The sequence below is a fragment of the Onychostoma macrolepis genome, chromosome 16 (assembly GCF_012432095.1).
Source record: "Onychostoma macrolepis isolate SWU-2019 chromosome 16, ASM1243209v1, whole genome shotgun sequence".
In the NCBI taxonomy this organism is placed as follows: domain Eukaryota; kingdom Metazoa; phylum Chordata; class Actinopteri; order Cypriniformes; family Cyprinidae; genus Onychostoma; species Onychostoma macrolepis.
The window spans coordinates 17,826,507-17,852,494 of record NC_081170.1 but is presented as its reverse complement, the minus strand read 5'-3'; the positions used below and the strand labels follow the sequence as shown (position 1 = coordinate 17,852,494).

The 25,988-nt window shown below is 36.9% G+C and overlaps 4 protein-coding genes across 4 annotated transcripts in view; 3 read left to right on the top strand and 1 right to left on the bottom strand.

Moving 5' to 3' along the window:
* The window catches only part of LOC131522256 (nuclear pore membrane glycoprotein 210-like), a 44,653-nt gene extending 40,786 nt beyond the window's left edge, over window positions 1-3,867 (top strand). Inside the window, exons 33-39 of the mRNA XM_058747631.1 lie at window positions 12-135; window positions 906-1,058; window positions 1,393-1,676; window positions 1,762-1,963; window positions 2,587-2,673; window positions 2,836-2,901; window positions 3,477-3,867. Of these exons, the coding sequence (XP_058603614.1) occupies window positions 12-135; window positions 906-1,058; window positions 1,393-1,676; window positions 1,762-1,963; window positions 2,587-2,673; window positions 2,836-2,901; window positions 3,477-3,547 (987 nt within the window). The 3' untranslated portion in view covers window positions 3,548-3,867. The remainder of the gene's footprint in view (window positions 1-11; window positions 136-905; window positions 1,059-1,392; window positions 1,677-1,761; window positions 1,964-2,586; window positions 2,674-2,835; window positions 2,902-3,476) is intronic.
* Window positions 3,868-4,351: 484 nt separating this feature from the next.
* On the bottom strand, window positions 4,352-8,995 carry rps27.2 (ribosomal protein S27, isoform 2). Its single transcript, XM_058747630.1, has 4 exons — window positions 8,924-8,995; window positions 8,193-8,301; window positions 6,722-6,832; window positions 4,352-4,642 (listed from the first exon to the last, which is right to left on the bottom strand). The coding sequence occupies exons 1-4, from the start codon at window positions 8,978-8,980 to the stop codon at window positions 4,614-4,616; spliced, it is 306 nt and encodes a 101-aa protein (XP_058603613.1). The 5' UTR covers window positions 8,981-8,995; the 3' UTR covers window positions 4,352-4,613.
* A 982-nt stretch (window positions 8,996-9,977) lies between these two features.
* On the top strand, window positions 9,978-17,116 carry rab13 (RAB13, member RAS oncogene family). Its single transcript, XM_058748030.1, has 8 exons — window positions 9,978-10,637; window positions 11,255-11,315; window positions 14,490-14,550; window positions 14,705-14,782; window positions 15,308-15,397; window positions 15,644-15,709; window positions 15,985-16,035; window positions 16,302-17,116. The coding sequence occupies exons 1-8, from the start codon at window positions 10,514-10,516 to the stop codon at window positions 16,368-16,370; spliced, it is 600 nt and encodes a 199-aa protein (XP_058604013.1). The 5' UTR covers window positions 9,978-10,513; the 3' UTR covers window positions 16,371-17,116.
* A 450-nt stretch (window positions 17,117-17,566) lies between these two features.
* Window positions 17,567-25,730, top strand: fam189b (family with sequence similarity 189 member B). The gene is made up of 14 exons (XM_058746844.1): window positions 17,567-18,696; window positions 19,307-19,363; window positions 19,460-19,567; window positions 19,699-19,815; window positions 19,931-20,038; window positions 20,164-20,324; window positions 21,568-21,667; window positions 22,252-22,324; window positions 22,800-23,076; window positions 23,414-23,739; window positions 23,882-23,950; window positions 24,986-25,155; window positions 25,262-25,396; window positions 25,526-25,730. Exons 1-14 carry the CDS (start codon window positions 18,469-18,471, stop codon window positions 25,577-25,579), a joined length of 1,983 nt encoding a protein of 660 aa, XP_058602827.1. The 5' UTR covers window positions 17,567-18,468; the 3' UTR covers window positions 25,580-25,730.
* Window positions 25,731-25,988: the final 258 nt, after the last annotated feature.

Genomic DNA, 25,988 nt, shown 5'->3' with positions numbered 1-25,988 from the left:
GTGTCATGAAGGTAACAGTGGAGCCTGCGTCCATTCCTGTATTAATTCCTCCCGCTGATAGGCTCCTCACTAACTGGCCTGAAGCTTCAGAATACACCGTCAGAGTGGATCTGAATACCTCTGCTGCCAACACAGGTGAGTCCTTTCACACCTCCCCGTGAGATTCAGAGAGGACGCTGTTCGCCACCATGGAAAACACCTGATGTGCCATTAATCCAACTATATAAGAGGAATTTAAGAATTATGATTAATAATTAGACTGTTGGGCAGTTTAAGAGATTATAATCCAGATATAAAATTTTGTCTGGAGGATCCACAGGTCCCATTTAATCACTTAAACACTTACTTCTTAGACTAGAAATAATTATCAGTTGGTGATTATCTCTAACTGTTTAATATGTGCAATTAAAACGTGGTGGATGGGAAGAGAAATTATCTCAACTTTATTTGACCTGCATCGATCGGCAAAAAGATGCACAATGGTTTGTTGTTATTTAAACGCTGTTTTGTTGTTTAAGGAAATGTATGTAGTTTTTTTTTGTATTTTCACAACTTTGGAGCTCACGAAGTGAGTGGAATTCATTGTTATAATTATATAACTGTCATAATTACAGTGGATAGCTATACGTGTGTATTTGTTGCTGCTGTAAAGCAACCCATCCCTTTTGCTGAATTTCGTATTGAATACTCCCAGAACAGACGTTTATTGGAAGCGTGGGAAAAACCCCCAGAAGAAATTGACCTTATTAGAAGTCAGTGTACCATTAGAATAATTCTCAAACTGATATTTCAAGGTAAAAAACAAAACGTACATACAGTTGCTTTAAATGTTACTTAAATGTTATTCAGTGTTGACGATGTTGTGTGCATGTGACTCTCTCTCTTTCTATCTTTCTCCATGGTAGCGCAATGCAATCTAGATCAGTGGGAGGTCATAGAGAAGAAACTACATCCTGAGGCAGAGCTACTGTGTTCTTTACACTTTGGCGCCCCCTATCCAGAGATGAGAATACTGCAGGCTATCTTTAATGCAACACCCTTCTACGATTCATACACTGGTGAAACAAGTTTTACATAAGATTATGCATTAAGCTGCATGTTATGTTTGAAGCCCGAAAGAGCCCAAGGGTATTTTTTAATTTAATTTAATATAATTTATTTATTTTTTATATTATGCAGCACAACTGTTTTTAACACTGATAAGGAATGTTTTTTTGAGCACCAAATCAGCATATAATAATGATTTTTGAAGGATATATAAAAATAGAAAACATTTTAGATTGTAATAATATTTATCAATATGACAGATTTTCATTTTGATCAAATAAATGAAGCTATTTTACTTTATGCTTTATGACTCACTTCTAACCTGTCTGTCGTGTCCTGTTTCAGCTCAGTACAGCTGCAGGATCTCTGTGCCGCCCCAGTCAGACTCCATCCTCCATCTCCTGTCCACTCGGTCTCTCTCCATCCATCTGTCTGCCTGTCTGCGGACTCAATCAGCCCCAGCTGCCCTACTGTCACTTCCTCAGTCACCACGCTCTTTTCAGTCATCCCTTCAGCTCCTGTACGTGCCAGCGTTCCATTGCCCTGTCACCAAGATCAAACTTTCCTCCCTGCAGCCTGTGGCTGAAATCACAGTGTTTGGCACCACAGACATGCTCAGCACACTAAGGGTGAGAATGAGAGGAATCATGGGAGAGATGCATTTGAAATGAAATCACTTCTGGTTTTTTTATTTCTTCACTGTTATCTAATTAGGTTCAGTCAGACACCCCAGACATTGTGTTATCTGATCCGGTCTGGTCAGATGAAGACCACACTCTCCTCCTTATTTTAGTCTATCCAACCTTACATATCCTGGATCAGGTACCATCTACAGCAAACATTACCCTGTTCACAGACCTTTCTCCACAAAAGCACATTGTGTTGGTGACTAGAGTGATTGACAACCCGGAGTCAGGTAAGAGAGCAAGACACACTTTTCACTATATTCTAAATTTACACTAACGTTAAACAGTTTGGGGTCAGTACAATGCATATTTAAATTTTTTTATTTTTATTCAGCATTAAATTGTGACAAAAAAGTGACAGCAAAGATTCTGTTTCAAATAAATGCTATTCTTTTGAACTCTCTTTTCACCAAATAATCCTAAAAAAAATGCATCACTGCTGCTGAAAATTGCTGGCCAAAATATATTTATTGTGGCCAAAAATTAAGATTTCGTTCTTTAATTTTTTTATTTATTCATTTTAGTTCATGGCCATGATCTATTTTTCATTCACTCATTTTAGTTAAATTAAAATGACTTTAATTAAAACCAGGGAATGAAAAAGTACAAAATGGGGACAGTTTACTAAATTAAGGGAACAAATTAGTAAAGTGTGGTCACAATTTACTAAAATGAGGGAAAGGCTTAATTTGTGCAGGGACAAACACATAATTTGATCAAATAAATGCAGCATTAATGTTAAAAAACAACAAAAACTAAATAAAATATTAACTCCAAACTTTTGAACTGTAGTGTAACATACACACTTTTTTTTTTTTGTAACTCTGAAAATGCTCTTTATTTATATGTTCAGGTCATCTTGGAACAAATTCTGGCCACTTGTTCATTTCAGTATTTGCTATGTTTGCTGTACTGGCTACCACTGCTGCACTTTTCATAGGTAAAGTCACATTCAAGCATTTTAACTTCTGATTCTGTGCAACACTGAATATGCTTGATGCCCAGTGATTCACTTTAGAGCCATCATGTGATTCAGAATCAAGATTTTAAACTTTGGCCCTGCAGATCTTTTTATATTCTCTTAAATGTTTAATTTCCACAGTGTACAATACCATGCTGTCTCTCACACAGCCTGTACCTGCAGTCCTCACACACTCTACTAATACAGGTGACACCCCTATTTTATTTGATCCAACCGATTTACCTTAAAGGCACACTCAGTACTTTTTATGTTAAAGTCAGCATGAATCAAAAATCCATCTATTTTCTAAATAATCATATTGTGAATGATTTATCCATGCATTTTTCTTAAAAATCAAATGTCATACATCAATCTTATATCAAAACCAGACTTTTCTCTGGTGATGTATGAAGGACTTCTACAATCATTTCATCTTAATGCGCTCCTTTCCTACAATCATCTGCGACTGCAAGCTTCATCAAAACCCAATGAATTGAACAAAGTCCCTGCCCTACATTGTTTTCTTTTGGATTATCATTTTCGCTTAGATGTATGTCACAATACAAAAGAAAAGATCTGTCCATTGCATTGTGGCTTTGCTTGCAAACAAGAACATTGTCTTGTACTTCAAGACAATTTTAAACATGACTGCTATTTACTTCATCAAACCTTTATAATGAGGAAAGAGTTACTGAGTGCACCTAAATTAGCATGTTATGGTCCAAACATGCTACCAGACCAATATACTACATTTTTTTATGTGTTTCCTAAATTTCTTTCAGAAGACAAACGGCATTTCTACCTGTGGCTCACACCATCACTGCCAAAACCAAAAGTCCTGCAGAGAGAATAGTGGCTCTGGAGTACTTAGTAACTTAATGCATCTTTTCCCCCTCATGTTATTCTTTCCGAGTCACAGTGAGAATCTTTCAAGTAAATGGTTCTTTCCTTTACAACAGTCTATACAATTCAGCAGTTAACACATGCAAACTACTCCAGGTTCCTGAAGAGTATTATTTCTTATTTTTACTTGCGCTACCTATTTTTTTTTTTTTACACTTAACTAAAGTTTGAGGTCAGTAAGATGTTTTTTAAATAATGCTTTTATTCTGAAAGGATGCATTAAAAGTGTATCAAAAGTGACAGTAAATACATTTATAACATTCATAAATATTTCTTATTCAGTTGTATTCTTTTAATTTGTTCATCAAAGAATGTTGAAAGAAAAGGTGTCACAGATTCTGCAAAAATATTAAGCACAACCACTATCAACTTTGAAAACAAATGTTTCTTGAGCATCAAATCATATTAGAATGATTTCTGAAAGAAATCACATGACACCGAAAGACACCGAATGGCTGCTGAAAAAAATTCAGCTTTGAGCCGTTAAGAGACTAAGCATAAGAGACTTTCAGAAATATTTTAAAACTGTACTGACCCAACACTTTTGAACGATAGTCTATGAATAATGCCTGTCACGTGTGAACAGTTTGCCTGCTGCTCGTCTAGACAATGCATACAACATTTAAGGAAGAATACTTGTATTACCTGGTGATATTATTAAGTTATACAACAGACAAGCATGACACTAAAACTATATTTATGTGGCAGCGACAATGCAGATAAGGCTGGTAAATTATCTACCACAACACACACATAAATGAAAAATGAACCTTTATTTAAAGTAAGAGAGGAAGAGAGAGACAGGTTTGGTGATTATACACCTCACACGCTCTGTGTTCAGACAGCACTTTGACATTTCAAGTTTTCTAGCACTCTTCTCGGTTTAGCTTTTATCTCCATTGCCCCGTTACAGATCAGAAACATGGCCTCGGGAGTCACTGAAATCCCTGTGGAGTGGCCAATCCTGTCTCTCCTCCCGTGGTCTCCCTCGCGCTTGCATAATGGTTAATGAGAGACTAGTGCTGCTTTCTCCTGAACGAGCATCCTGTTAACAGAGAAAGAGTAAGACTTTTAGAATTCAGTTTAAAATCAATCATGTATTTCACCACACAGTAGTGGAAAATGTAATTCTATGAAAAAAAAAAAAAAAAACAGCATATAAAACAGAGCCAGGAAAAGTTGTTCAAGACACAATTAAACGTTTTAAAGAATGTTATACGCGTATCGTTTCATGTAGGTTGCCCTGCCAGGTGCTTGATTAATGTGCTTGAGGTGTTTTCACCAGCGCATAACTTATATTTTACAGTTTTTTTCTTATCCGTAAATGTTAGAAATTCATGAGCAGTTTTACTTTGAAAAATGACTTGTCCTAACAGGGTTCTTAAACATCAAAGACTTAAGTGAGCAACAAACAGGAAGAAATGCATTCAAATTATATATTTATTTATTTGTGGTTTCAATCAATTAAAAAAAATGTATTCACACACATTGCGATTCGTCCCACCTAACATTGAAGTTTTTAAATATTCTTTTATATAGCAATAATTTCACATTCGGTCTTCAAATTAATGTAGAAACAACAAAGACAATATATTTTTAATATTTGTTTAATAGCATCTTTTAATAGGCGAGTATCACCAATACCAATACTACTGATGTCCCTAGGAAATTATTTTTTCCCTAATATTTAACCATTGACTATACACTGTAAAAAGTGATAAGTTGACTTAACTTAAAAAAATTTAGGAAACTCGTTGCCTTAGATTTTTTAAGTAAATGATAATTAAAAAAATAAGTTAATTGAATTGTCAAGTTCACTTAACTTTTTTTTTTTATGTACTTAATTTTAATGCAATGGGTTTCCTCAATTTTTTAAGTTAAGTCAACTTTCACTTTTTACAGTGTATGTAATGTTGACTATACTAACATTACTTTAAAAAGTAACTTCTAATTTAAGTGAAATTCAAACAATCTTCACATAAACCCATTATTATAAATGTCATATTTACCTTTGCCCTTCAGCTAGCAGGAAATATAAAGAAATTGAATAAAGTTATCAAACACTAGATTCAAAATTAAATATAGACGAATCTTAAAGCTACAAAAGTTATTGATTTCCTCTTTTACTTTTGTTCTTTGATTAACAGACATCACAGCAGCTGGGTTATTAGGCTTTTATTTTCATTTGAGCTTTAATATGAAATGGTACAGGCTACAGCGCATGCTGCCTTATTTGTGCATGCAATTAAAGAGCAAGTGCTACGAGCACAGTCGTAATGCTGTTCTGTATCTAAATCTCAATTCTTGTCAAGAAAAGAGACAGAAGCAGCAGTTGTGAGTGGGGTGGCCAACCCTAGCTCCGCCCCTGCGTTAAACGCCGTTAAACTGGAAAAATTAATCGCCCGCATTAATGTGCTAATTTAAATTTTTTGATATAGGCTATATATGTAACAACTGTAACGATAAAGGCTTTTTGTTTAACCCGTGCAAACATTTAAGCAAAGAAACAATCGATTAATTATCAAAATAATCTTTAGTTGCTGTAAAATTCTCAAAAAAACTAATTTTGTGTTTTACAAATCTGCACTAATGAAGCAATTAAAATTCTTTAAATAACAGAACATATGAATGTCAATTTGTGGGTGGGGAACTAAATAATTTGATGGTGTTGAGTGGTACAGAAACAATCTGCTACTACCTCTCCTGCTTTCTGCTGAACTTTATGCCAGCAGGGCAGTGAGTTTTAGAGCTTCACCAATCATCAGGCTTCAGCTCAAGAAGAGAACAACGATCAAGTGGGAAACACTAGGGTGGTCTGTGTGGGCGTGTTGCCATGGCACCGGCACATTTACAAGCGCATGTATGTGTATCTTTGATCTGTGAGTGCACTTCCAGCCATATTTCTCCCACACGAAAACATGAATTCATTAGTCATCTTCTGAAGGCTGTATTTTAATATGTTAGTGTGACATGTTCTGACTGCTGCTAGAAAGAAGAAAAGCCCACTTTGGGATTTTGCTCATGGGATCGGATTTCTCAAGAAACTAGAGAAACTAGGTTCTTTCATGCTTTGGGCAATCCCTCTAAAGTCATGCGCTTTGGTGTCCAAGTATACAAGCGATACCTTCTGTGAGGCGCGCCTTTCCTCCGGTGGGCTGGCACAGCACTGTAGAGCATCCTACACATAAGACCACCGTCTGTGCGTGACTGAACACCGTAGTGATCTTATAACAGCCTGCAACGAGAGAATGGTGAGAAGTTTCAGACATACTCTAATGCATTAGCTTATGATCACATATGTAGTCAGTGTCCATTTTATGTGGACACACATATGCACAGACAACAATGCCTTTACACTTTTTCAGTAGCCTTGGTTCTAGAAATTATTTTTATATCATTATTTTTCTTTTCCTATCCTTTTAAAAATAAAGTTTATTTAGTTTTGCAGTGCTTCATGGGAGTGGGTGCGTGCTAAATAGCTCTTCTGGTGCAATTTGCCTATTTTGATTCTCTGGTTGGTGAAAATTTCTCTGCAGAATCGTAGGTATTGTGGTTTTTCACCAGAAATTCTGTCGGAAAACACAATTATCGATAAAATAATGCTTTTGCTGACGCCATGTACCATCTCAACAACCCTGTAGCTCAGAATTGGTTCAAAATACATACCCCTATGGAAAACATTAATGCTATTTTTTCTTCTAGAACTTGCACTCTATTCAAGTAACATCTTTTAATTCAGCAGTTAGTTTACGGTGATCGTAATGACATAATCAATGGGTCATTTTAGTGGATATTGAGATGGGACTGGGACCTTGTTACTTCATTAGAATGCTGGTTCCTGCGTCAGCAGCATCACACGCATGCATTGTGGTGCTCTCGTGAACATGCAAACGTTTTGTTTTCTTTGCACACAAAAAGTATTCTCACAGCCTCATAAAATTAAGGTTGAACCACTGATGTCACATGGACTATTTTAACAACATCCTTGCTACCTTTTTGGTTCTTGAACGTGGTAGTTGCATTGTTGTCTATGCAGGGTCAGAAAACTCTCGGATTTCATCAAAAATATCTTAATTTGTGTTCTGAAGATGTACGAAGGTCTTACGGGATTGGAACAAATTTTCATTTTTGGGTGAATAACCCTTTAATTGATTCTTTATGTTTTTGGTAAAGCTGTCAACCTATATTATTTAAAATTATCTTACAAATATATATCGTATCATGTTTAACGGTTGAAGCTTAGGTGAAGTATAGTTTTATTTTAATCCATTTTATTTCAATTATGCCATTTACACCTTTACATGTGATTGTATTCATTCCCTTATTAAAGCGAAGCACACAATTTTCAGATTTTTTAAAATACTTTTTTGCTTCAAATCAAAGTTTGTATTATGATTCACCTTATATCTGGTTGGTTCGCTTTACAGCTTAAAACGCTTAAAGACATTTTAAAAATCCCTGTTGGAAAAAAAAATACTTTCAGAATAATAAAGGCCGTTGAAAATGTTGTCTTGTGCTCCAATAACTGTGACAAAGTGACAGCTCTGTAACCAATGTCTCACAGTGGCTCTGCTTGTTTACTCTGCAGATGTTACCTGGGCATTTGACATCCATAAAATAAGAGTTGGGACTCTGTACGAGACGCTTCTTCTTGTGTCTTCTCTTCTCCTCCTCTGGCGTTGGGTGCAGTAAGTCCTTCGCGAGCTGTAAGTGATGAGAGATGTGTCAATCACATTTGCAAGGTCTCAGCTTTGGTTTATTTATGACGCAGCCATTGTTATGGCATTTCAACACAACGATAACAGCACCCGTTTATACACCGTAACAACTCAATAACGGGAATGTTACATAAGTGACAGTTACATGGGCTTGATTACATAGCTGATCAGCTGATTGTCAAAGCATGCACAACACTGCCACGACAAAGGGGTGGCTCGATTCTTGACATACTTTCCGTCTAATCAACTATAAGAGGGATGTGCGACCAATATTCCACCTTCAAATATAACAATTCTCTTTAAGGTATTATTTAATCACACAATCTCAACAACATGTTATCATGATTGTGGTTTATTTCTGTGGGAAGCCAGTTGCTCTCAATGCGTTTCTAACGCATATGCACGCGGCCATCTTGTCGTTCTTATACACATAGCACGCGCTTCGCTCTTTTCTACTAACTTCAAACCTCTAAATAGATTAAATGAATATATCGTGGCCGGTAAATTCATGAAAACAAAATCCTCCCCTAGACAATCGATGCATTTTAATGCACACAGCATGCGTGATTAGGTTTTAAATAGACTTGATTGTACTAGCACGCACTTACAGGCATGTTGGCGACAGAAGAGCAGCAGCCGAAAAGGGGGGGGCAGCGGAAATACATGGCGCATAAGAACGGGGCTCGAGAGCAGGGGCAGGAAACACTTCACTAACATTTAATAAAAGCACTGATTAACAAAGAACTGAGCTTAGACCGGCTGTGAGTTATGTAGGAAAGTTTAAAACTGTTATATAAACTCTCGGACGTCATACAATACATGCATTTATGACGGCATTCAAAAGCCATAATTTGGTGTATTATAATGTATAACATATGATTACAATAATTAAATAACAATATAATAAGAATGATACATATTAATATTATATATATATATATATATATATATATATATATATATATATATATATATATAAACTGTATTTCTGATCCTTTCAATGTTCCTTTTCAATCCTTGTGCTATTTCATTATATCACATAATATCCAGTGTTTATTATTCTTAAGTAATTGTTAACTAAAACTATTACAAATCTTTAAAAAATAGAAATGTTGCCCTGGCAACTAACTGAAATAAAATAAGTTTAATTGCTAAAATTGCTAATAAAACTAATTATGCAATAAATAAAATAAATTAATAAAATAAATTAGCTAAATAGAAATAGGAAAAAACCCTAACAGGCTACAAATGATACAACAAAATCAATAAAACTTAAACTAAATTAAGAATAAAATGGAAATATAAAATTACAACCTAATTAAAAATACTGTTAAATACTAGAAAATTGTATAGACTAAATAACACTACAACAATGATGCTAACAAATTTACATGGACATGGCGTGACATGGACTGTCAATATGGGCCCAATTTGCACATCCATTACAAATTCATTCATCACTACAAAACAATTGATTTCAGTACAGTGTTTAGAAAAGTCGTTTAATGCATAGTTAGCCGTTGATTATCCCGCTTATGCCATGGTCATTTGCCAGCATTCACATATTAAATAACACGCGAAAATCATCCCGGCATAAATATTCTTGACAACGTCACAAACAGACCAAAAATGCCCCGAAAACGCTTTGGGTTCAGCGGGTGTCTTATTGCAGTATCCTGTGTGTCAACGGCGCCCTCTGTCGACAGACGCTGTTTTTCGGTTCTCCTCAGCACTGTTTTATTAAACCTCTCCCTCCCTCGACGTCAGCTTTTGGGAACTCGGGCAAGGGAAAGTTTAGGGAGAAAAAAAAGTCCGCTGTTGTCTATGTATGGATGAATGCTGAAAGCCTGTCGTACAGGAGAGAAAACTAGCGCAGTGTGGACCGAAATGGCGAGTGCGTGGCTTCAGCACTGAAAAACTCACCGCAGACGCGTTAAAAGGGCTGTGAGCAAACTTTTCCACTTTTGTTTATATGGAATTTTTTACCTCTTATCTGGACGGACACAGACAACAAAGCGAAACTAGAGTTCACCGGTGACCGTTTTCAAAGGAAAGAAAATCCATGAAGTTTCAAACCAGGAGGACATTAATCAGACGGAAGGATTTTAAAAGGTTGCGCGTGACTGTGCGTTAAGAACAAATCGGGGGGAAAGTCATTTAAAACTTGATTTAAAAAAATATATAAGGTAAAACAAATAATGGCAAAGAAATACGACTTGCTCTTTAAATTATTGCTTATTGGCGATAGTGGTGTTGGCAAGACCTGTTTGATCATCCGTTTTGCAGAGGACAATTTTAATTCAACGTACATATCAACCATCGGTAAGTGAAAAGAATGAACCTGTTTGAAATACTGTTTGATATGGGAAGACGTTTCGCTCTTCTGCCAAGTTTCTAGCTTGTAAAACAAATGCTACCCCGAGTGTTTGTTCATGTCAGTACTAGTCTAAACGTCATCTCATTCCAGCCTGCCTCAGTATAACTCAATCAGTGCAGCGGATCATCCCGTACTCTGTGTGTATCCTCCTCCCTGATTGCATTTCCGGCCCTCTCGCGCTACTTTGCTTCTGCCAGCCGCAGCCTGCCCTCTCTCTGTATCTCATTTTGCAATCTCTCTTCCCCCAGCTACACCCCCCTTTTTTCTGCTTCAGATGGAGGCCATCCTCCATGGCATTTAGAGCATTCACCCAGATCTTCAAAAGACCCCTTCCCTCCCTCCCTTTTCCCATCTAATTTACTGAAAAACAAACCAGGGTGTTTATTAAACCATCAGAGCAGCGATTGTATCTCATTATGTCCGCTCTTGTATTTCTGAATGTAGCAGACGCTCATTAGTCCACTTTTATTATGCCTCTTGGGGTTAAAACATGTTCACCCTTCCTTCCTGCCCCTCCTGTTTTATCTGTTTCCCTTTTTTTTTTTTTTCTTCTTTTTCCTAGGTATTGACTTCAAAGTGAAGACTGTTGAGGTTGATGGAAAGAAAGTCAAACTGCAAGTCTGGTAAAAAATAAAAATATATATATTTTCTGTTCTCATTTAAATTTTGTGTGTGTTTGTCCATTTTCTTTAAAATTAATTTTAATTTCTGTTTTAGTGATTTATGTACTAAAGTTAAACTAAACAAGCTAAACTAAATAAAAATGATATGTTGCATATGATATGTTCTTGAAATTTTCTGGCAACTAGTTGAATTAAAAGTTTTTATTTTATATATTATTTCAGTTACAATTTATTTTAAGTAATCATTTTTTAGTTTCAGTTGACTATAAATTTACCCTGAAACACACACATACATACATATACATTATATATATATATATATATATACACACATACATATATACAGTGCCCTCCAAAAGTATTGGAACAGTAAAGACAAAATTGCTCTGTCAGCTGTGGAGTCAAGACATTTACAAATATGATTAAAAGATGAATATGAGACACAACTACAGAATGTCACATTTTATTATTGGGTGATTCAACACACAGATGTTTTACCAGCTAAGAAGTTCAGCACTTTTAGAGTTTCATCCCTCTATCTGATGTGAGCATAAGTATTGGAACCGTTGCCTCGCAGGTCTTTCTAAGTGATCAGCTGTGTCCTGTTGCATTAATTCTTCAGATATTAAAAGCAGGGAATGTGTCGTATCAGTTATATCCATTACTTCTGTATTCTGAATCTTGCATTCGATGATGACGCACACAAACCAGGATGAAGACGAGGGAGCTGACTTTGAGAGAAAAGCGAGCAATTTGGATGCTAAAAGAAAAGAGGAAGTCAATTATAGCTATAGCAAAAACAAAGGGCATGGAGAAATCAAGAGATTGGAAACCACCAGCAACCAACAACTACCTGATCGGCTGAGAAAACAACAGTAGTTGATGACAGACAAATCATAAAAGCTGTGAAAATGAACCCTAAAAGACGTGTCTGTAAAATCACCAACAACTTCCAGAAAGCTGGGGTGATGCTCTGACAATCTACTGTCCTCAGGAGACTTTGACACAGAATTACAGATGCTACACAGCAAGATACAAACCTCTGACCGGCTCAAAAAATAGAAAGGCAAGATTAGAGTTTGCAAAAAAGCACAAAGGTGAGCCAGAAGAGTTTTGGAACTGTGTTTATGGACCGATGAGACAAAGATGAACCTTTATCGAAGTGATGGGAAAGCAAAAATGTGGAGAAAAAAAGGGAACTGTAATGATCCCAAGCATACAGCCTCATCTGTAAAGCATGGTGGAGGTGGTGTCATGGCATGGGCATGCATGGCTGCCTCTGGAACAGGCCCTCTCAACTTTACTGATGACTTAATGTATGATGACAGTAGCAGAATGCATTTGGAAGGGTACAAAACCATCTTGCCTACTAATATTCAAGAAAATGCCACCAGATTCATTGGGAAGTGCTTCATATTGCATCAGGACAATGACCCAAAACACCCTGCCAGTTCAGTCAAGGAATTTATAAGGGCAAAGAAATGGAAAGTCTTAGATTGCCCAAGTCAATCTCCAGATTTAAATCCGCTTGAACATGAATTTCACCAGCTGGAGAGGAGAGTAAAGGCAGAAATTCCCCAAAACAAGCAACAATTGGAATTGGCTTCATTAAAGGCTGGGAAAAGCATTTCAAAGGATGAGACCAAGAGTCTGGTGATGTCTATGGGTCACAGACTCACTGCTGTGATTGTGCGCAAGGGAGCTGCAACTAAATAATAGCTTTTAATCTTTTATATCTGCCTTATGTTCAGCTGTCCCAATACTTATGCTCGCATCAATGAGTGGGATGAACTCTAAAAGTGCTGTTCTTCTTATTTGGTAAAACATGTATGTGTTGAAACGGCTAATAATAAAATGTGACATTCTATAGTTTTGTCTCATATTCATCTTTTAATTATATTTGCAAATGTCTTGACTCCACAGCCAACAGAGCAATTTTGTCTTTACTGTTCCAATACTTATGGAGGTCACTGTATACAGGTGCTGGTCATATAATTAGAATATCATCAAAAAGTTGATTTATTTCACTAATTCCATTCAAAAAGTGAAACTTGTATATTATATTCATTCATTACACACAAACTGATATATTTCAAATGTTTATTTCTTTTAATTTTGATGATTAGAGCTTACAGCTCATGAAAGTCAAAAATCAGTATCTCAAAATATTAGAATATTTACATTTGAGTTTCAATAAATGACCATCCCTACAGTATAAATTCTGGGTATCTCTTGTTCTTTGAAACCACAATAATGGAGAAGACTGCTGACTTGGCAACAATCCAGAAGACGAACATTGACACCCTCCACAAAGAGGGTAAGTCACAGAAGGTCATTACTGAAAGGTGTGGCTGTTTACAGAGTCAAGCAAAATATTGAGTGCTGTACATGCTCATACTTTTCATTTTCATACTTTTCAGTTGGTCAAGATTTCTAAAAATCCTTTCTTTGTATTGGTCTTAAGTAATATTCTAATATTTTGAGATACTGATTTTTGACTTTCATGAGCTGTAAGCTCTAATCATCAAAATTAAAAGAAATAAAAATTTGAAATATATCAGTCTGTGTGTAATGAATGAATATAATATACAAGTTTCACTTTTTGAATGGAATTAAGGAAATAAATCTACTTTTTGATGATATTCTAATTATATGACCAGCACCTGTATATACTTACACACACACACACACACACGTACATGTGTACAAGCACATTTAATTTTGTGATGTGTACATAATGTGTATACATAAACAGACTAAATATAGTTTTTTATGTATAGATATGTTTGTTAAATCAGAAGTTAAAAGTTCTGCTTTTTTAAAAGTCTATTCAGTCAAAATTCTTTACATATGTACACTCTGTCTGTGTAAATACAGTGGCAGTGTTGTGTACACAAAAACGTCTTCACTGTCTTTTTCAGTTTGAAAGCTCACTGTTAAAACAGTAAGCTCTGTGTAAATGTGCCAAAGGTGGAGTCCGGTTGAGGCTTCCCACAGACCTTCTGACAATTCAATAAAGTCATTTATGTATGGCCATGATGACAGCTTGAAGTGCAAAGTCCAGCTGCTATAAAAGAAGTATATTAAACATGCCTTTTTTTTTTCTTTTTTTTTTACTGACAAGCTTTCTGAGTGCTAAAATGTCTTATGCTTGCAACTGGTTTTATTTGCTAGGGACACAGCGGGACAGGAGAGGTTTAAGACCATCACTACTGCATACTACAGAGGGGCTATGGTGAGATGAGGAACATGTTAATGCAGACTAATCGTTTTGGTCCTATAGCCATCTATAAACTTACTTATGTGGTTATTGTGAAACCCAGATTATTTCAACATTTATTGAAGCATGACAAATCATACACGTGAAGTTAATGGTGCATTATTTTCAGGGCATCATCCTTGTGTATGACATCACTGATGAAAAATCCTATGAGAATATACAGAACTGGATGAAGAGCATCAAAGAAGTAAGAGCGAAAAAGGAAAATAATATCTGTTAGTCATTATAGTCTTTGTTTTTTTGTTTTTTAAGAAAATGTAATGCAGTAGATAATTAAATGAATTACTGACTACGCCCCTGTAAGTAAAGGTGGACATATGACCCTTAGCATATTTCTATGTCCCATCCCTTCTTAGTTTGGACAGCTTGACCCATTTTTTAGGGAAACCATTCTAATAAAATCTAACATTTGTGAATTTGACTTTAAAGATTTGGTATTTTTATTTTATTTACAGCATAACAATTCAATCTTAATATTGGATCTAGAATGATTACAATCAGATATTTTCTTGCAACCTCCATAAAAGCATAAAATGAAACAAGCTTTATTAAATGTGAGTTTCAGTTCTTGATAAGATGCCATAGGAAGTAGGTCCTGCACAGGTTACCAGAAAAGAGATGCAGTGTAAATACAAATGGGGCCTTTTGTTATCAGTCTCGGTTATGAAGAAAAAGAGGAAATGAGTGCATTCTTATGTTCTGTGTTTCCCAGAATGCATCAGCAGGTGTAAGTCAGATGTTACTGGGTAACAAGTGTGATATTGAGGCCAAAAGGAAAGTGTCAAAGGAGATAGGTGAGAAGGTAAGCGCTGTCATACATACTGCCAGTATGTGGGTCCAGGTGCATACAAGGTGTTTTATTGGTGTTAGAAATAGCTTGTCAATCTGTTTTTTTTTTCTCGTTTTTTACTGCATATAAACATATCACTACATACCACATGTAAAATTTGTCAATTTTTGTACTACATAGATGTTTGTTTTTTTTTCAGCTTAAAACTTAAATTCTTTTATTTAAAAAAAGTGATTCTCTTTTCTTCATTTATTATAGCTCGCAAAGGAACATGGTATTCGATTCTTCGAGACTAGTGCAAAATCGAGCATCAACGTTGAGGAGGTATGGACAAAGAAATACCTTTTTCTAGTTTGTCTAGTTCAGTATTGTTAGTTTGTAGTCACAGTTGCTCTTTATCTGTTATACAGTTATCTGTATTCGTCTTGTATTCTTAGTAATGATTGTTTTGATATTGAGAAGTTTTATGAGTTGCAGAAATATGCAGACTGTAATAATAAAAACATAAATACACTTAATAATATGCTGAAATAATGTGCATTTCAGTATGTTAAATGTTATGTAGTTGGTCTACTTTTAATTTAACTTTCTTTCCATAGTCTTTTGCTGCTCTTGCACGAGACATTTTGCTCAAGTCAAATAAGAAGCCGGTGAGTTCTCAGTGTGAGATGCACAAAATGGATATTGATGCTTATTGTATGTTTAATACTGAAACGCACAATTACTCTTGAGTTTAAGTACTCAAGTGATTCAGCTGTTCTTATTTGTTTTTATCATGATATTGTGTATCTTAATCTTTTATATATATATATATATATATATATATATCTCAGACAGATCTATAGTTTAAATTGACAAGAACAGTATCAAACCTGCAGGCATTATATTACATTTCTTATATTTACTGTTTTTACAGGGTCCCACTGGTCGTGAGGTTAAACTTACCAGCACAGAGAAGAAGCCTTCCAAATGTCTTCTTCTTTAGATATACTTTTATCCAGAGGACAGTCTCACTACACACAAACACACAATTATATACAGTAACATTGCAGTGTTAATGCCAGAGAGTCATTTGCAAAGTGAACATGGAATGCTAATAGGAAGTGGTTTCAAAGTATGATGGCACTAGTAAGATATGAAATACATGATATGAGAAATGAAACAGGGTACAGCTTTCATGTAGTTAGAGGAAAATCACAATTTTTTTTTTTTACTTCATGTTTATATTTTCGCACTACACAACAAAAACAGTGACTTGGCTACAATCGAGACAATGTTGGTTTGACTTGCACAAGTTTTGCTCAGTCAAAATGGAGAACAAGTACCTATTGAATCTATCTCTGGCAACTTCAAGTGAAATATATAGTCCAGTTTGACAGCTAATCCGCACTTTTTGACAAATAGTTTGAATGTTTGTTGCTATGAAAGGTGAACAACTTCAATTTGAAAGACTTTGACCTCTAATGGATGGATGAGAGCTTTTAGGATGTTAAATGAGAAAAGAATTGATGTATTATGGTTGGGAATATTATAATGTTCTACTGAAAATTCACAGTGTGTTTCTCCAAAATGCATTATGGTCTGACATAATACAAATACTTGGTTTTGCATAAATTTTGCATCCAGTTTCTGTCTTCCTGCCTTAATCCACATTTCTATATTCTTTTCCACAGCATATTTCTCAGAACTTGTACAATGATCTTCTTTTAATAAAGTAAACGTTCAAAATTGTATCCGTTTCTCAAGTGATTTTTTCTTTCTTTCTTTTTTTTCTCATTTATTATAACGGTAAGCTAAATATGTATTTCTCACTTCTTTTAGTTCACTTTTTACAACATACAGTAAATGTTGCAATGTATTGTTAAAAGAAGCAAATGAAAACTCATCACTTCCATGAGCATCTAACTAAATCCTCATAAGAAAAAAGAAAAACTGCTTTTCTTTTTTCTTTGCTCTCGCTATCCCTTATTCCCTTCCTGACCTGACTTTTACTATTTTGAACGATGACAGAAGCCACGTGTAACTGGCGTTTATTCTTGTTTATTGTCATCCCTAGTTGAATTGCTTGTTGTACTCCTCAACTATAAGCCGCTCTGGATAAAAGCGTCTGCCAAATGAATAAATGTAAAATAAAGTACCAAGCGAAGTCTTCTGCGCATGCGCGGAAAGGTCGCCAACCGTTGTGACTGTCGGAGAAGGTTGCCAAGCAACCGCCCACCCAGTGCAGCATCAGCACCGCGCTCTGGGTGAATGCGGTGCCGCATTGAACAAATATTACGGACACGTGCTTCCATAATGCGCTGCATATTTTATCTTTCTAAAATGGAGTCCCGCTGAAATCGCTTCGGACAATGTTTACATGGCGTAAAGACTATATGTGTGAATAACACACGTACGCTAAGACTCTTCAAGTCTGGCGCGATTACGTAGTGATGCTCATGTCCGGGATACGGACGGGACGGGAGTCCTCGTGACTGCGGGAGGAAAAGGGGGACTCTGAATCTAGGATAAAACTCTCAAAGGGAACACCGTGGCTTTATAATTATTATTCAAAACAAACGGATGCATCATGGGAGCAACATAGCGAGCTCACAACAAACTGCCTCCGCGCGCCTGCTTTCATTTCCTTTTGCTGTCGACTCTTCCCTTTTCTCTCCTGATACCGTTGTGCTTCAGGAGAAGTGTTTTCCGAGTTCAGGTGGGGGCTGCGAGGCTCTCTAGTGGAAACCCGGTGAGGATACCTTTCGATGTGAGCAGGACTCGGGTTGTGTTATCCTCCTCCGCGGAGTAGCTAGAAGGCCAAAGCTGCTCCGCTCGGCCTGCTGAAGGCTCTGGGTACCGCAATGCCGCGGGGATGGGGAGAGAGAGACGGCAGGTGGGCGATGGAGCAAGCCAGATCAAGGGATATCGGAGAATGCAGATGTACGACGCCAAGAATAAATGTTGACACAACATAAGTGGAGTTTTAACAGCTGTAGACTTGGTGTTATATAGACCCTAACTGCATATTTATAGAAATATCTTCACAGATTAAACCGAGTCACATATAGTCCCATAATTTAGGAGGTATTTCAGTAGCCATCATGCCCTCACCGTCGGACTCCAGCAGCGTGGCCTCGATGTCAGGGTCTCGAGCTTTGTCCGGTAGTCGCAGAGGGATGTCTGGGCGGACCAGTGCACGAGTCCTGCTGTACCTGGGCTTGTGTCACCTTGCGCTGGGGGCCATGGTGCTGGCCTTCAGCTTCACAAGCCTCGCCTTCACCTCATCACCCCGTGTCAGACAGTCCTGTCCTTTCTGGGCTGGCTTCTTTGTAAGTTTCCGTGATAGTTTATTTGAATATATAAATATTGGCATGATGTGTCCTGCAGTGGAGAATGCTGTATTTCATCTCTGCTGTCAGTCCCACAGGGCCATTTAAATACATTGTAATAAATATATAATAAGTAAATTTAAAACAATAAAAGTGACATTAATTGGGGATAAGGGATTGTTCATAGGAAATTTATATATATATATATATATATATATTGTCATTGTTTCTCATGTCATTGGTCTCATGTTGTTCCAAACCTGAATAAATATCTTTCTTACGTGGAACACAAAAGAAGATATTTTGAAGAAAGTTGCTAACCAAACAGTTTTCATTATATGGGAAAGAAAGAAAGAAATATAGATAAATAAAAAAAAAAACATATAATTTCTTGAAATTAATGACATGAATGTGAGTAAATTATGACAAAAAAGATTTTTTTGGGGCTATCCTGACCAGTTACATGGTTTACCTAAGAATTCTAAAAAAAATATATATATATATATATATATATATATATACATATATATTTATTTATCCATCTTATATAGATTTGTGTGAAAAAAATAAAATTATCCCTTAAATGTGTTTTTCTTTTTTTGTTAAACAGGTTGTGGCATCCGGAGTAGTTGGTGTGATATCATGGAGGAGGCCCTTCACTCTTGTCGTGCGTATCTTTATCATCTTGACAGGACTTGTCTGTGTGTGTGTGTTTGTCCGCACCTCTTAGTTTCTGCAGTGATGCTGTTTTTGTTTCGTCCAGGTGTCGCTGTTCATGCTGCTGTCTGCAGTGTGTGTGATTCTCAGTCTGGCTGGTTCCATGCTCTCATGTCAGAATGCACAGATGGTCAAATCTTATGTTACCTGTCAGGTACATTCTCTCCTCTCCTCTCCTCTCCTCTCCTCTCTCCTCTCCTCTCCTCTCCTCTCCTCTCCTCTCCTCTCCTCTCCTCTCCTCTCCTCTCCTCATCTCATCAAATAATATCCATGTGCTTGTTGCAGATGGAGAATCGTCTCTGTCTTTGCTGTGACCCCAAGCAGACGTGCTCTCTAACAGAAGATGAGACACTAGTGCTCTACCAACATACAGACTGCCACTCTGTGCGTCACCAGCTCAAGGTGGGGTCCCTTAACTCTTATAGGGTGTTTGGGATAGTCCCAGCCCCCCAGAACTCAAACTGCACTAAGGTGTCTGAATATGTTTGAGACTAACCATGATATTATGTGTGTGCAGGATCTGCTGTTCAGTGCCTGCGGTCTTAGTATTCTCTCTACTATTATCTGCACTCTGTCCACAGTCACCTGCAGCATTCATATCTTCTCTCTGGACCTACTGCATCTAGTGAGACAAAATGCATAAAACCTTTACACTAAAAACTTAGTTTTAATAGCTGTATTTTCCTCTCAAATATTACAGTGCGTAGATACACTCATGACCCTTTATCTCATCCCACTCTGTTGTTGTAGCTGGCTCCTCATCGCTCTCGCTCTGTAAACCCGGAATGCACCACTCCTCAGGATGCATTTCTCAGTAACATGATGGACTTTGAGGAGTTTGTTCCACCCATTCCACCACCACCTTACTACCCTCCTGAATACACCTGCAGCTCTGAGACCGATGCACAGAGGTGAAAATATATACACACATACAGATTTTTTTTTTCGCTTTTGTTTTTCCATCATGTTGGGCACTTTCAATTGACTTTTGTTGTTTCATATTGAGCTAATAAATTCTCCTAAGTGTACTTCAAAAGCTAAACCCATGTTTTACTCACCCTCAAGGCATCCTAGGTGTATATGACTTTTTTCTTTCAGACGAATCCAGTCGGAGTTATATTAAAAATTATCCTTGCTCTTCCAAGCGTTAGAATGGCAGTAGGTGGGTGTTTTTTTTCAACAGTCCAAAAGTAGTCGAATAAAGCACATTTAGCACGGGGGGTTTGGGTGGTGAATAAAGGCCTCCTGTAGTGAATCGATGCATTTTTGCAAGAAAAATATCCATTTTTAAAATGTTATAAACATTTTTCTCTCACTTTCGCTAACTGTCAAGCTGTTCCAGGCGGATGATGTAGGATGTATGCGCAGCGCACGCGCCAGTGAGATGTGCTAGTCTTGCGAGTTTGTTTGCAGGAGCAAAGGAAGTAAAGTTTCCTTATTTTATCAAAGGAAAACCAGTCTCCTCTTGGCTTACATCGAAATCCTCGTTTTGTGCTTCTAATTTATGACCAGTGTTTTGTTTTGCTGTCTCTCCTCCGTGCTTCCGCATTCGTCATTAATCATCAGCGCGTGCGCTGCACATACGTCCTACGTCGTTAGCCTGGAACAGATTCCACCTACGACAGTTTAGCAGAAGTAAGAGAAAAGTGTTTATAATGTTTTAAATATGGATATTTTTCTCACAAAAACGCATCGATTTGCTATAGGAGGCTTTTTCACCCCCCGGAGCCATGTGAGGCACGTTTTATTATGGATGGATGTGCTTAATTTGACTACTTTTGGACTGTTGAAAAAAACACCCACCTACTGCCATTCTAAAGTTTGGAAGAGCAAGGATAAATTTCAATATAACTTTGAATGGTTTCGTCTGAAAGAAGAAAGTCATATACACCTAGGATGCTTTGAGGGTGAGTAAAACATGGGCTAGTTTTCATTTTTGGGTGAACTAACCCTTTAAGAAAACCTTTTAAAATATTTAAAATAGTATTTAGTATGTTTAGTAAGGTCACTTACATACTAGAGATGCTCTGACAGAGTATTTTTTGGTTTTTATTCTTATAGGCATCTGTCCATTTTAACTACACTTCGTTAGTCATGCCTTTTCTTTCAATAATTTCTTTTTCTCATGCCTCATTTTCCTGTGTGTACCTGCAGTGTCACATATAATGGATCAATGGAGAGTCCAGTGCCTCTGTACCCAACGGACTGCCCTCCTCCTTATGAGGCAGTGATGGGTCAAAGGGCTCCCAGTCAGGTACATGCGTGCATTGAGGGGTGTAAAGATGCATTGTTTGAACTGAAAATGAAATTCAATGTTTATAGAAAATTTTATGATTACTATTATTATTTAAAAAAAACAATTATATATATATATATATATATATATATATATATATGAATTACAGTCAATGTGTAATGTGTTTTCTTAACTTCTGATTCAAACCCATATTTTTTTTATGTTTTTCTCTGATGCTGCAATAATTGGATAAAAAAACAGTTAAAATAGTAATATTGTGAAATATTATTAAAGTGTAATTTGTTACTGTCTTGCCAAAGCTGAATTTTCAGCAGCCATTATGCCAGTCTTCAGTGTCACATGATCCTTCAGAAATCGTTCTAGCATGCTGATTTGAAATAGAAATCTTTTGTAACATTATAAAGGTCTTTGCTGTCAGTTTTGATTAAGTTAATGCATCCTTGCTGTATAAAAATATTAGTTTCTTTAAAAAAAAAAAAAAAAATCATGGTGTCATGCTTTGCATCGTTTTGTAAAAAAAATGTAATCATCATCATCATCATGTAATACTGTGGTCATAATGTCACTCTCACTCTTCGTAGGCCACAGTGTATGACACTCAAGCCGGTGAGCTGTCCGGAGAGAGAGGAACATCCACAGCATTCAGTGGAGAAGGTGAGTCTTGCCTCTCTTCTGTTCATCCTTTGCAAACAGGCACTGTTTCCACCTGGTATTAAAGCCATAGTTCACCCAAAAATGAAAATTCTGTCATCATTTACTCACCCTCAAGTTGTTCCAAACCTGTATGAGGTCTTCTATTGAACCTAAAATATGTGAGTAAGCAAACAGTAGTTGGTCCCCAGAAACTGAACAACTGAACTACTTTAGGGTGAGTAAATGATGACAGAAATTTCCTTTTTGGGTGAACTATCCCTTGTAGATGCGTTTTTGTTAAATCAGTCACAAATGGTCAGCCAAGAAACTTTGTTGTTTGCACCGCATGTTATTAACTGTGATCACTTATGTTCAGATTTTATCAAGACACCCCCTTTTTTTAACATTACATCACGGGAGTGCCAAGTGCGTATGAATACTATTAAATGACCAAACTATGTGTATATGTGTACATTTTGTATATCCTCTCTCTCAGTGTCAATGGACAGTGGCTCTCTGTTGATGTCTGAGATTGTGGATATTCCAGATGACAGCTCCCCATCTGAGGACTCCTGCCTCATGGAAGTGGGTGTCGGTGTGCGGGCACGGCCACGGGGGGGCAGCGAGGGAGGGGAGGGGGGAGAGTACGCCAGCCTCCGTTCTTCCACACAACACCCTGAGGGAATGGTGGCTCCTTCCGGAAGACGTTGTTTCAGAGGGGAGAGATCGAACTCCTGTTCCTCCCCAAGCACGTACAACACCTCTACCTACAGGTGGGAAAAGGTCTTTAAACCCTTGACACGTACAATCACACCAGTGTGATTTGAAGAGGTGTTTAACTGACAAAATACATTAACATTAATGTATTTGAGAATCAGAATATCAGATATTTCACAATATGGTATGCGTGTTTGTGAGTATTTTGAATAACAGCTCTGTTGTAGCTGTGGTGTGTCATGTGGTAATATATTTTATAATAACGGTCACCTTAAAAGAACTTATGCTAGGAGCTCAGCTAGAGCATTTTAAATCATTGTTTAAAAAGGGTTGGTAAAATTTTTATATAAAATCACTTTTAGCTGTAAAGTTCCTTCATAATTTCCTCCACAGGTCTCCAGTGTTGAGGCGACAAGCTCTGTTGGCGAGTAGCTGCTCTCAGTTAGAGTTCCTAGCAGGATCTCAACATTCCTCTATCCCAGAAATCCGAGTTCGGCCCTGCACACCCTCCCGACGGGACTCCTCATCTGCATTTAGTAACCCACCGACCGCAGTCCCATCAGGTCCTGCTCAAGACCGGCCGGCCAACGCAGTACCAGTGCTCCTTCCACGGCCAGGTTTTCGTGAGCAAATTGGACGTGATAGAAAAGACAGCGACAGCTTCTTACCTCTCATGAGGTCACACAGTGAACCGGGACTCAGCTCTTCAACTGACACAGGTATGAACATGCATATGTAACAGATTACAATTGTCTGGGATTTATGTGAAAACATGAATTTGTGTTTGCCTCTGTGTTACTCTGTTTTCTTTGAACCACTCTGCAGAATGACGATAACGTGTTTTTGCTCTTTTGTCCTCAGGTGATTTCAGTCTCTCAGGAGGCAATAAAGGAGTCAGTGAGGGGGGATCACAGACCTCATCAGAAACAGGTAAGAGTTTAGCACTCTCAAATCACAGAGATGTTTTTATATAGGATTATTATGTTTCAGAGTAACAGTTTTATTTTGTACAATTACAGTTTTTAATAATATATATATACACATATATTTTTACATTTTTAGCTCTTATTTATATTTTACTTTTACATTTCCAGTTGTTATTTTAAATTTAATTAAAATTTTAGTAATGTTGTAATGTATTGTAATTTTGGTCATTGTCATTTTTTTTTTTTTTTTTACTTTTTTTTCAGTTTTAGTTTTAATTCAGTTTTAGTTAATTAGTTAGTCAATTTAGTTTGTTAATTATTTTATTTATTGCTTCATCTTAAACATTTAATTTAGTATAATTTTCATTTAGTTTTAGTTTATACACAGCTTTATTTTACTTTGAACTTTTTTAGTAACCACGGTAACACATAATAAATGTACATTGTAAACAATTTTTCAAGTGGTTATATTATGAGAAATCACATCAAGTTCATTTGAAGTTCCAGAAATCTTCACTTGCTCTCTGTTTACAAAAAGATAAAATAAGTTCTTGGAAGCTCAGAACTGCTTACTTATTAATGCATGACCACCCACGTTTATGTGTCAGAAACAGCTATTCTTGTTTAGTAACTTGACCCATTCAGTCACAATGAGGTAGTAAGGAGGAAGTTGGACAAAAAAGCTATCATACCTAAACACGAGAACAGTGATAAGAATAAAATGTGGTAAAGTATGTCAAACTTTTTGGTTGGAAGAAACCAAACTTACAAACAACCATCTGTTTTAGTTTTAATTTTAACAATTTAAAATGAACAATTAATTGCAAAGGTAAAACTAATAAAAATGACAAAATCACATAACATTATTCAAACTTGAACTGAAATTCCAAAAAAAAAAAAAAAAAGAAAGAATAAATACTATAATAACATATAAATAATAATAAAATAGTTATTTTATACATTTATTTTTTTAATAATCTGTTTTCCTGCTTACTATATTTGAATAATTTGGTTTGTTTGTATCACCTTTGTGGTGTAGGGGTATCGTCTGGAGCTGGTTTGCTGCCTCGCTCCTCTCTGGCACTTCCTGCTTCCCTGCCCAGAAAGGGCAGCATTAAGGCTATAAGTAGCCGGTTGCCCTCAAAACAAGTCACAGCCACCTCGCTGCGTTTACCCAAAGACTGTGCACGCTCACTTGGAGACCTCAAGGTTAGTCTTTTTGATGCCTAGGACCCCAAAATCTGTCGATCCTCCTTTTCTTCCCAATATTAATAATGTTAAATGTATAAACAAACATTTTCCATTTAAATTACAGGTCACCAAAGTTTTAGTGCAGCGTTTCCTGCAGAGATCCAAACGTAACTTAGCCCCTGCAACTGAGCATTCCGGAAACTGTACTCAGGGGCCTAAAAGGAGGACAGCAGGTGATGGAAGTCTGCCGTTAGAACAGGTAAAACATTACCAATACCATAAAAGAAATCATTTAGTTCAGTTAGAATTCTGTGTAGAACAACTTAGTACAAAATAACCCATTACATGTTTCTATGAAGGTGCTTCGTAACTCTTTGGGGGCCAACAGGGGGCAGCAGCAGCACGTCCACCACCACTGCCGTGGACACCATCACTCCCATAGTGACAGTCGCCATAATGCCCGCCGCCATGATGACGACCCTTTAAGGGACGGGGGAATCCACTTGCGTAGCTGCGGAGACCTCAGCTTGACATCCGTCGCATCACTGCGCAGACTCCACCCACCCTCGCACGGATCATCAGGGGCTCTTTACTCAGAATCTGCCCTCTGAAATGGGACGAGGGATTCTGGAATAAATCACAGCTGAATTCAGGAGAGGGGGCAGAGAAAATTTGAGGAAAGAATAACAGGTTTGAGATAAGAAATTTATCTTGCTGAAGGGATGATGTGAAGCAGATAAATATGCTGTTTGAAAAACAGTATATGTACCATTGGTGAAGTTTTAGCTGTTCTTACCATAATAAGACCAAACACTAAACCCGATATAACGGAGTGTAACCCATCAGACCCT